The 12,051-nt window shown below is 36.9% G+C and overlaps 1 protein-coding gene across 2 annotated transcripts in view; it reads right to left on the bottom strand.

Moving 5' to 3' along the window:
• Positions 1 to 3,995: 3,995 nt before the first annotated feature.
• The window catches only part of cacnb4b (calcium channel, voltage-dependent, beta 4b subunit), a 30,001-nt gene continuing 21,945 nt past the window's right edge, over positions 3,996 to 12,051 (bottom strand). For both annotated transcript variants that reach the window (XM_079883389.1, XM_079883388.1), the window contains 6 exons: positions 10,540 to 10,598; positions 10,267 to 10,376; positions 9,065 to 9,216; positions 8,853 to 8,948; positions 8,233 to 8,421; positions 3,996 to 5,790 (listed from right to left, as the gene is read on the bottom strand). In XM_079883389.1, coding sequence (XP_079739515.1) covers positions 5,506 to 5,790; positions 8,233 to 8,421; positions 8,853 to 8,948; positions 9,065 to 9,216; positions 10,267 to 10,376; positions 10,540 to 10,598 — 891 coding nt within the window. In that variant the 3' untranslated portion in view covers positions 3,996 to 5,505. The remainder of the gene's footprint in view (positions 5,791 to 8,232; positions 8,422 to 8,852; positions 8,949 to 9,064; positions 9,217 to 10,266; positions 10,377 to 10,539; positions 10,599 to 12,051) is intronic.

Here is a 12,051-nt window from a genome sequence, read left to right as displayed (position 1 = left end):
CCTGCAGGCTCACATAATAGTTTATAATAGCATGTATTGTGTAACAGCATTAAAATATACATCCGCTTCACACTGAACCCCACCTCCCATGTTAGACTATATATAATATTGACCAAAAAGATCCATGAAAATCAATCTCTCACTTTTGACTTAATTTTAGAGACCTCTGTGCTAAAAATATCAGATTTCGATGGATCCACGCAGAGCATGTTCCAGTCTGCAGCCCAGTAAGTAAGGCTAGATGTTGTTTGATGATGGATGAGCATTCCCTCGGGCCAATGTCAGTGAGAGGAGGCAACACAGCTTATGTAATGTTTATGCTGTCTTTGCCAACAAAAAAAGAGTTAGTTCTATGTAAGCACCCCTCCATGTTTTGCATGTCATTTGCCAGTTCTAGAATCCTCAAAAACATTTATTATAAAACAGATTTGTCTATAGCGTGCCAATCTTGTTATACGCCATTAGAAACATCTTTGACCTGTTCACTGTAGTGGATAATTAGTTTTGTTTAGTTGGCAGAATATACACTACCGTTCAATAGTCTGAAGTTAGAAGTTTATATTTTCAGAAAGGATGCATGAAATCGATTGTAAAGACAATTGAATGATTTCTATTTCAAATAAATGCTGTTGAACTTTCTATTTATCAAAAAAATCTTGAAAAAATGTATCATGGTTTCCACAAAACAGCACAACCATTTTCAACATTGATAAATTTAAGAAATATAAAATAGCCTATTATAATAATTTCTGAAGGATCGTTTGAAAAGTGATGCTGAAAATTCAGCTTTGCCATCACAGGAATAAATGACATTTTAAAAATATTAAAATAGAAAACAGTTATTTTAAATTGTGACAAATATTTCACAATATTACTGTTTTTACTGTATTTTTGACCAAAGAAATGCAGCTTTGGTAAGCATAAGAGAATTCTTTCAAAAACATTGACCCCAAACTTTTGTGTCTTGTAGTGTATCTGTGAACAGATCTATTGAAAATGTGTCATTATTTATTTATTTATAATACAGTAAATGTTTTATAACAGCAACAAAGGCACTCAAGTGTCGTGAATACAGTAATGGCTAAAGGGCTAGCAGGCATGACATACAGCCATCCATGTACACCTCTCATATGTTGTTATTGTTTACAGTCTCTCATGCACACCTCTCATATGTTGCTATTGTTTAAATGAAGAGTTCAGATGCAAAAGCCTCTAAGTGTCATCTGAAATCTTCTTATAGAATGATCATTTTTATCAAGCTTGTATATTTAAGTTCAGTAATTTCACTTAAATGACAATTAATAGGTAATTTGCATTGCCATTTAAGTGAAATTACTGAATTTAAATATACAAGCTTGATAAAAAAAATATCATTCTAGAAGAAAATTTCAGATGGCACTTAGAGGTTTTTGCATCTGAACTCTTCAAATATACTTATTTTATGAGGTAAATCATACAAGTTAATTTCTGGTAAAATTTTAATTCATATTTCCCAACACTTTCACCAATGTTATTGCCTATTATTATAAAAGCTTGTGTGTGTGTGTGTGTGTGTGTGTGTGTGTGTGTGTGTGTGTGTGTGTGTGATGCAGCTATTCATGTGGCCACTTCTAATACGAGCACTTAACATCTCATTCATTGAAGAGAGAAAATTAAACGTTGCCTGGCAACCACAAAGAGCACTTTCCTTAAAAAGTAGCTGTTGATGTCATCAGTAAAGCCAAAAGTACTTATTTTAAAGTGTTGTGCATTAAACAGCAGATTGTCTACAAAGTGCTTTTGTTATTTTCCTCACACGACTAACCCTATTAAAGAAAATCTGGAGTCAGAGAACTATAATTGTTTTTTTAGCCAGATAACCTCTTCAATTGGATATCCATAACTGTGCTTTCTGCATTCCCAAAAAGTTGGATTTTTCTGTCAGGCTGACAAACAACAGGCTGGATGAACCAAAGTCAATTTTTTTTTTCTTTCTGGGTTCTGTGTGAGCCACAGAGGGAACATTCTGTCCTACAGAGTCTCTTTAAAGCATGCTACAACTACAAAGTGCCTTTAATCTAGATTTTAGAGGAAGGGGAGGGAAATAGGTTGAGAGGGAGGAGAAAGGGTTGCTAATAGGGGAGTGGTACATCAGTGACATTCAAGACAACACTGCTGCCTACTGTTCGAAACAAGAATGGATTTTTGTAATAAGTGTGCATGATTTGCTTCGTCAGAACGCCACTGCTTGTATAAACTTCCAATCCAAAGGTAGGACACATCTACTCAATGTTTTTTTTTTCTAATATTTTCCAACATTTTAGAATAATAATAAAATCGTCAGAAATGGAAGTTTTGTAGGTATTCAAATAGTTTAATTCTTACTCAAAGTCGCCATCTTGTGTGTAGATTACAGCTCTGCACACACTGGTCATTCTATCTATCTATCTATCTATCTATCTATCTATCTATCTATCTATCTATCTATCTATCTATCTATCTATCTATCTATCTATCTATCTATCTATCTATCTATCTATCTATCTATCTATCTATCTATCTATCTATCTATACATACCTATAGATCTACCTATAGATACCATAGATTCTCAAGGGGTCGTTATGCTAAAGCCATCCGCCATATTGGAACGGTCAAATCCGGTCGGTGAACCCTCGAGAGCACTGTGCGTCTGCAACTAGTTATAGCCTACGCATGTATGAATATCTATATCTGCAATAGACTTCAGCGGATGCTTTTACTAAACTAACACAATACAACAAGACGACGGCGTTAGCTAACTCGACATTAAAAAGTTACCATAATTTAAAAGCCTGTATATTGAGTTAATAATATGATTCTTGAGGTGCATCCTGGACTAGATGGTTTCTACGTTGGCTTCTGTCCCTTAACTATCCGTCCCAACATTCAGTTAATTTTTTTTTTTTTTTTGTCGCTGTAGCCTATATACAGGAATATCATTTGTATATTAAAGGATTTAATTTGTAAAATGTGCAAATATAAAATGCTAAGACATAGCCTCGTAGGCTATGTCTTAGCATTTTATATTAGCATATTTTACAAATTATATCCTAATTATTTTAGAAAGCATGCAAGTAATAAAAGTCGCTTTCCTTGGTTGTTGTGGTGTAACAATATCTGGGGCATTCTACAAAACCCATCTTATGTTCCTCGATAGTGTAATTGATTTAACTTTTATGTAGGCTATTTTTAAACGTGGCTTCCTGAAAAGAGATTAATTCTGTGAGGCCAATCTCTATTTCTATTAATTTGTGTTTTTGTAAGGTGCAAGCTGTCAGTCCTGTTGCAATGATTTTGTACAGTTAACAAATATACAAGTATTAAATAGTTTTTTTAAATAAACATCACCGTTTTATGAGTTTGAGCCCTGTAAACTTTCATATAGCTTATTGTATATTAGTACCTTGAGATGGTACAATGCAGTAATGACACGTGTTTTAAACCATGTAGAAATGTATTTTAAAATAAGCTTTTCAAAATGCACCTGCTTAATAGTCACTCATCATACTATATCCTTACCATGGTATTACCATGTCCTTTGAGATGCTAATAAACCAACGGGTCCAAAAAATCTAAAATGAATAAATAAATATGACAGTTTCAAAATGACCATTTATTTTTTCTTCTTTTCTTTTTTGTAAAAGAACTTAAATACTGCTAGATTTGCCTTTTACACAATTATATTCCATAAAACATTTTTTTCTTTCAAATTTGTAATAAATTAAAATGATATGCATGCAATTTTGCATTTCCATCTTCAATTTTCAACTTTCACAAAAAAAAAAAAAAAAAAGGAAAAATTGACACATTTTTATTCTTTTGTCTGGAGCTCAGATGAAGCTGCTGTGAAACGGGAGAGAGCAGGATGATGGGAAGGGATGAACAACGTTCCGGTTTTACAGAGAAGTTCCATCTGATTGTCTCAGGCAGCAAATTCAGAGATTTCAGATTTTTTGTTTAGTCCATTTTTGGCATCGACTGCCAAATTCCTCATGTTCATTCATCCTCATTATATAATTAACAGAGAAGCATGCTCATAGACAAATGCATACAGAATGTACTCGTTGCGGCCCTTCGTTTTTCAGAGTTTAGTTTTTTCTTTAAAATGTATTCTTTTGAAAATGCACAAACTAGCATAAATCAATAAGGCGAGAATATGCAGGCGAGGAAATCCATGGTTTGCCAAGGCCTTGTGTCTGTAAGTTTCAGGTCTAGGTGTGAACTGCTTCCATATGAGGATCTACTTGTCCTTGGCCAGTCCCTTTCACCCTGAAAACGTATGATCAGAAAAACAACACTTTGCGGGTTTAGTTTGTAAGAATTTGAGATCTGGACGGCAGCTGCTCCAGTTGGCAGGGTGGAGAACAGGGTGCCAGTCACTCCTAAAGAATCAGAGCTAAACTAACCTTTTCGTCCTAGAGTTACATTTAGTGTTGAGGTCTTTGATGGTGTTTTTTTAGAGAAAAGGTGGATCTACTTAAATTACAATATACCAAAGTGCCATAATTTCTGCTTTTAAATGATGAAAATGAATCATAAAAAGTCTTGCTTTCCAATTCTACTTAGGATTTAATCACAGCGACATTTTTGTTCTCAGCATTCCTATGTTATGCATCTCTTTAAGCCGTCTTCCTAACTGGAAATGAATGCCTGGCAAGAAACGAGTCCATGGCACTGGATGCAGTGCGTCATGCTAAACTGCACAGATGAGTGGCTGTCTGTGGCTGAATCTGAGATTCCTGCTGTTTACGGCAGAAGTTATGTGGAAATTCCTCTGCCTAAGATTTCGAGGCTTTGGAAAACTCCAAAGATCATTGTATTTAAGATTCCATTTCGGTAACAAAAAGATAGCTGGCAGTAGGTTTGTGTTACATTATTATTGAAATGTTCCAGTTTGGCAGCCACTTTCTCGGGGCCCTGCTGATTGGTCTGTCCGCTCAAGTTATGCACTAATGACAAGGGAAGCATGCGGTCAGGTAACATGCTGGCAATAATGACATAAAGACTAACTGAGCTCCTTATTCGGTTTTCAGGGATCCTGCATACACCCTTTGAAACTCTCCGATTCTCTGCTATTGCTAGCTTCACAGAATATTTGCTTTTAAGGGCCAACCAATCATTCAATTCCATTTTGAAGTTAAATGGTTGCTTGGAAGAAGGAAAACCTGCCTTTTTTCAACAGAATAGACAAAACGAAAAGTCAACAAGCATATTAACATGTGAAAGCATAACAACTGTCTCCAATTGCATGTTAAAAGGTCCTCTTTCCCCGGGCAGACACACTGAGCCTCGAATAAGCAGGTGGAAATGCAGGCTTTGGTCAGATGGCGAAGGTTCAGGAGGGGCTAAACAGTTTCTGCTTTGTAGCTCAAGAGACCCTAACAAAAGGAAAACATAATGGAAGATGTATACAATTGTGGACAGAAGCCATCTTGGCTCGGTGGCTCTGTGGCTCAGGCTTGGAGGACGAAACGGGGCAGGGTGGCTCAGAGCCGGTGTCTTGAGTCCTGGCTGTAGCTGCCTGGGGAACTGCGGTTGCGGTGGGGCTTGTAGGTGTCCTGGTAGGGGTCCTGGTAGCCCTGCTGCTCTTCCATGTAGTGGTGGTCTCGACCGCTGCCGCCGTGCTGCGAGCCTGAGGAGCCCCGGTTACGTCCCTTGTGCGCTCGCTCGTTGTGGTAGTTCTCATCTGAGGTCATCAGGTTGCGCCGTTCGTTGGGGGTGGAGTTGTCCCCGGTGTGGTTGGCGTGCCGTGTTTTTTGTCCCTGTTGATTCTGATGTACAAGTACCAAATAAAGTAAGAGCCAGCATTGATACTAAAAGGGATAGTTCACCCAAAAATGAAAAGTAGTGTAGAGTAGTGAAAAGCACATTTTTCTTGAGGTGTGCCTTTAGCCCCATTGTACCCTATATATAAAAAACGCTATTTATGCTCACAACACAAAGGGAATTTTTTTCTTCTGCTGAACACAAAAGAAGATCATTTGAAGAATGTCGGTAACCAAACAATTGATGGACATCATTGACTTCCACAGTATGGATAAAAAAATTCAGACATTCAGTTACCGACATTCTTCAAAATACCTTGTTTTGTGTTCAGCAGAAGAAAGCAGGTTTGGAACATCTTGAGGGTGAGTAAATGAAAGGCTCACCAGCATGGGGCAAAAGGCACACATTATTTATAGAAATACATTAGGTAAAATAATATGTTTTGAATAATGTCTAAGTTAATACTTTAGCAAAGTTTGTACTATTTTCTGTTTATTTTGATAAATAAAATATGTCATTAAAATTTGTTCATATAAAAATATATTTTTTAAAAATACAGAAACAAAATTATTTCAAAAAGATTCTGAAAGCAGGAATTATTAAGGAGATCTCATAACAATTTAATATAGATTTACAGGAGTAACAATAAATATTTTATTATACGACATGATTAATATCATATTTTTAAATATGATGGTTTCATTATAAATATGGTGATTACCTCTAAGGTGGACACTCAACTTACTATATGATATTTACCATGTGAATCTAACCATGTCATGTCAACAAATGGAAAAGCCAGCCAGCTGTTTATTATCATGTTAATTATTGTGCTTCCCCCCCCGACAGCAAGACTGCCTTTTACCCAAAATACATAGTTTTACATATTCGTCCCTTATTGAAAAACTGTTGCTTTAATTAGCATTAATGAAAATCATTAAGAAGATCTTTGTCTCAAAATATATTCAATAATTTTAGCGATTCTCATTTGCTACTTAAATCTACAACATTTTAAAAAACATCAAATATTAGATCAAATTAGCGCAGAATCAACTTTGGGCTGCTGGCCACGATCGCGTCGAGGATCAACTAAATTTTTGGAAAGTGCTAGTGGTTTAGAGGAAAATAAAGCGCTGAAAAGGCGTGGACACGGTTATTTTTGCAGCTGACCTTATTGCATATGTATTTGTAGAAGTTTCCCTTTAAGACGCTAAATTTATGGGAGGAGAGTATTTAAATTAATCATGCAAGGTGATTTACTAAGGTTTGTGCTAGTCAATTTACTGGTATTTGTGCCATTATTTATATATGTCTTAATAATTGGTATATTGCGTTTGTCATTATGAAAATGATCCAGCTGCATCTGTGTTCTTTAATTTGCACGTCGTCAGTAGATCACATGCAGAACTTTCCACTCCCATCAGCGTTTTTTTTTTTGGAATCACTCTCATGGTAATTGGCCATGTTTAGTAAATCTGGCTCCATGTGTTAAAGGGTTAGTTCACCCAAAAATGAAAATTCTGTCAGTATTTACTCACCCTCATGTTGTTCCAACCCCGTAAGACTTTCGTTCATCTTCGGAACACAAATTAAGATATTTTTGATGAAATCTGAGAGCTGGCTCACTCCTTCATAGGCTTCTAGGTAATTTCATCTGGCAGCCCAGAAGAGTTAGTAAAGACATCGTTAAAATAGTCCAAGTGACTACAGTGGCTCAACCTTAAGTTTATCAAGCGACGAGAATAATATTTGTGCGCAAAAAAAACAAACAAAAATAACGACTTTATTCAACTATTCATTTTCTTCTGTGTGGGCCTCTGATGTGAGTTCACGAGAGCGCCACGACGCATGCACGAAAACTGTAAAGATGATGCAAATGGGTCTCGATGTAGTGTTTAAAATGGTTCTAAAGTGTGCATTTCCTGGATGTCCGAATCGCGAGAAACCAACGAGAAAACGTAATAGTGCCTTACCAGTGCCGCAAAATGAATGGCTTACCTTTCACACTTTCCCATCAAATGATCGTGAGCGTCATCTTCTCAGTTCTCGCGCATGCGTCGTGGCGCTCTCGTGAATTTACGTCAGAGGCCCACACAGAAGAAAATGAATAGTTGAAAAAAGTCGTTTTTTTTTTTTTTTTTTTTGCGCACAAAAAGTATTCTCGTCGCTTGATAAACTTAAGGTTAAGCCACTGTAGTCACTTGGACTATTTTAACGATGTTTTTACTAACTTTTCTGGCCCGGCAGAATGAAATTGCCTAGCAGAAGGAGTGAGCCAGCTCTCAGATTTCATCAAAAATATCTTAATTTGTGTTCCGAAGATGAACGAAAGTCTTACGGGGTTGGAACAACATGTAGGTGAGTAATTACTGACAGAATTTTCATTTTTGGGTGGACAAACCCTTTAAGTAGCCATCTGTGTGTGATGTGCGTGTGTGTCTGCGCACCTGCAGGCCGGATATGGCAGACGTAGTGTAAGGGGCCAGGGCAGCAGGGCCGAGGTTCCTGCCCAGCAGAGGGTTGAGTGGGGTACTGCTGGAGGTGTGGGTGGCCTTCCAGTACGCCTCAAGATACTCCGCCAGGTGCTCGCATGCGTCTTCCAACTGATTCTCATCCAAGATGATGTCAAACATCTCCTGTTAAAAAGAAAACACATTCAAAAATATTGACAAAGTATTAGAGTGATGGGCAACACTTTATTTTGATAGTCATCTTTAGACATTTTACTAAATATCAGTAACTTTGCAACTACATTTCAACTACCAGTCAGAGTATTAGTAGACTGTCTGAAGCACTTTATTTTAATGGTCCCCAACAGACATTCTAACTTGACAGTAACTTTGCAAGTACATGTCAACTTATTCTACTAACCATAACCTAACAGTCTACTAATACTCTAATGAGAGTTAGTTGACATTTAGTTACAAAGTTACTTATAGTTAGTCAAGGCTAAAGTGGACTATGGAAATAAAGTGTAACCGCCTGAGGTTAAAAATGCATAAAGCTGGAGTCATTTCTGTATTTTCCATCCATATGTGTTTAGGTTTGTACGTAAAGGAAGACGCACCGGAGGACACTGTGCTAGTTTATCTGCTGCTACGAGCTGTACATTGAGATGTTTACTCTGCGACTTTCCTCTGGACTTGATGAGCCGCTGGAGGACCTACAGAACAGAAGAGTTGGTTACGCAGCAAGAACAGTAAGGTCAGATTTTGAAGTTTGATCTTTTTCTAGTAAAACACTAAAACCATGACACAAGAGCGTCTCTGAATGTTGCACCTTTGGCGAGGACACTTTGACATGGACGATGATGGGTGCTAGTGAAGTCTTCAACAGCTGAGCAGGATGGTTGATGGTGTCTGCATCCAGCACAACCAGCTGGAGTGAGCGAGCTAGTTCAAATATGCGCTCAATCTCGCTCTGTACCTCAGCTGTACATGCATATCACACAAAGAGTTAGATATTAGTTTAAAGTTTGCACACTTAATAGAAAAAAAAGCAGGACTGGAAAGTGATTCACTTTGACACTTTGACACTTGAGAATGTGGTGTATTCGATTGTATATTGCATTTGATTGCCCCTATTATGCTATTTTAAATGTTCCTAATTTCATTTTGGAGGTCTCCTACAATAGGTTTACATGCATCCAACACTTTCATTTTCTCATAATATACATTGCAGCATTACCACTTCTCTTACAGTGTCTGAAACGGTTCGATAAAGGATTCAGTTTCTCTAAACCCCTCCTTTCCGATAGCGTACTCCGCTCTGATTGGTCAGATAGCCCAGTTTGTTGTGATTGGTCTACCGCTTACAGCACGTGTTGGAAATGAAATGCCCATTACTATATCTGAATTTCAGCACCGGAGGCTTGATCAGCACTTATTCACAGTGATACGAACACTAACAATGGTGTCGGTTTTACTGTATTAATTCGAGCCTGAGCCTGATGGAAAGTTGATTCACAGTGCAGAAAACAACGTCTTCTCAACATGTCTTCTCGACAACACAAACCAAAATCTTCCAGGCCTCAGCTACAACTACAGTATTTGAGGGCGGGTCAAAGTAGACGTTCACGGGCAGCCAATGAAAACCATAAGCTGACATTATGCGAATTTGTTACAAACCTACGTAGGTTCGTGCAGGAAGTAAGACTGGAATTACCGACGACTCGTTTAAGGCAGTTCAGAATCAGTTCTTTCTTATGGGAGTCAAGTCAAGTCACCTTTATTTTTATAGTGCTTTATACAATACACATGGTTTCAAAGCAGCTTTACAGTGATCAACAGGAAAATAATGATTCAATGATGCAAAAATCTCAAGTTTAATCCGGCTGTAAAGCAGCTCTAAAAAGAAAATACATTACACACTACATGCAAGGTAATATCCGAAAAAGCATATTAGGGGCACTTTAAATTTAACCTGGAATATTTCTTTAACAACCCTTTGTCAGTTATGTTTAGGCTCTCTCTATATCTTACCAAGACTGGATCTGGTATTTGAGCGCTCAATAATGGCTCTCTTGCTGGGATTGTTAAGCACTGATCTCTTTGCCAGTGAGATGTCTGCTGTCACACGTGTGATAGTTATCCTAGGACGATAAATACATGATCTGTAGATAGCTGCAGTGCAAATCTGTAATTATAACATATCAGACACCCTGTTTGTAATCTCCATCTTTTACAAGAGTTGTGCAGGAAGATGATATTTTGAAATGACATTGTAATCATCTATAAACCACTTTTGTTACTTACCTGCCATCAAACCGGTGTTTCAAGAAGTCAAAAAGAGCTTTCTGCATCATATCAGTGACCTGTACAAAAGATATGAAGCGTATTTTTAAAACATCTAAACTTAAATACATATTTATATAACAATTTCATATTTAAATAATAACATTTGCTCTGTTCTAAAACAATGTATGCGTGTGCCTTGTTAATGCTTATTAAGGTATTAGTCTAGATGGAAATAGGGGTCCACGCGCACCCCCCGGCTTTTTTTATGCCACCTGATTTTTTCAAATCTTTAAAGTGTCTATTTTCAGAACCTGCCAGGTGCCAAGCTGAAATAATGTCCCAAAGGCTTCATTTTTAACCCTTTGCTGCACCCGACTTATACATCAAAAGTTGTGGCACTTTATATCACATTAGATTTTTCGGGTTTGGTGCAAAGGTTTAAAAATAAAGCATTTTGGACATTATTTCAGCTTGGTACCCAATTTAATTTTAAAATAGACACAGTTTGTGAAAAAAAAAAATCACCCTATGTGCTTGAGAAAACGAAAATATAGTTGATCCTCTACACATTTTTGGCCATTTTTTGCTATTTTTGTCCAGAAATAGGGTCAATATGTTTTCAAATGTCAAAAATAACCATTCCATTCAATTCCTGGGGTCAGAATTGTATGAAAAAATATGTTCATTTGTGTCTGTATGTTGTTTACTTCAAATGTTATGCCACTTTCTATATCATTTTTCTATTTAATTTTTTTCGGGTTCCGGTCGGGTGCAGCAAAGGGTTAAAAATGAAGCCTTTGGGACATTATTTCAGCTTGGCACCTGGCAGATTCTGAAAATAGACACTTTAAAGATTTGAAAAAATCAGGTGGCATAAAAAAAGCCGCCAAAAAAAGCGTGGACCCCTATTTCCATCTAGACTATATTGTACATAGCTTTAACGTCAAACTCTGTTGAAATAAGAGTGCCACAGCCCGCCTACATTTTCAGCAGCCTTGGTTCCTGGCGTATTTTCCCATTCATTTTTCTCATAGGGATTTTAAAAAAGTCTTTGTTTAAGAGTTAAAAGCCATGAAACAAACCAACCAGCAACAAAGTGAATCACAACACTTTGAATTTAAAGCAAAGAATTATTTGAAAATCAGACAAAGGTACAAAACTACATAGCTTTATAAGCTTTAAATCCCATGAAGCATTGAAATAAAAACAGAAATATAAAACTATATGGTTTTCTGATTGGTGGAGATTAATTTACAGAATCATGGGTAATGTAGTTTTTCACCAGGAATTCTGCTGTTGAACAATTATTGATCAACTACTTTAAAAGTTGAAAAAATGCAGGCTGATGGCTTGAACAAAAGCATATACCATCTATTAACAACCATGTAGCTCGCAGCTGGTCTGTCTTTAACGGTTTACGAGTTATCGTTCAAAATCAATCCCCCTATTGAGAAAATGAATGGGATTTTTACTCCTAAAACCCGACAGTTGTACTTTATAAATTGCTAGTCTCCTGTGCAATGTGTTATT

The sequence above is a fragment of the Squalius cephalus genome (genome assembly GCF_949319135.1).
Source record: "Squalius cephalus genome assembly, chromosome: 10".
Classification (NCBI taxonomy): domain Eukaryota; kingdom Metazoa; phylum Chordata; class Actinopteri; order Cypriniformes; family Leuciscidae; genus Squalius; species Squalius cephalus.
Note: the sequence above shows the minus strand (reverse complement) of the source record. Positions and strands in the feature narration are given on the sequence as shown.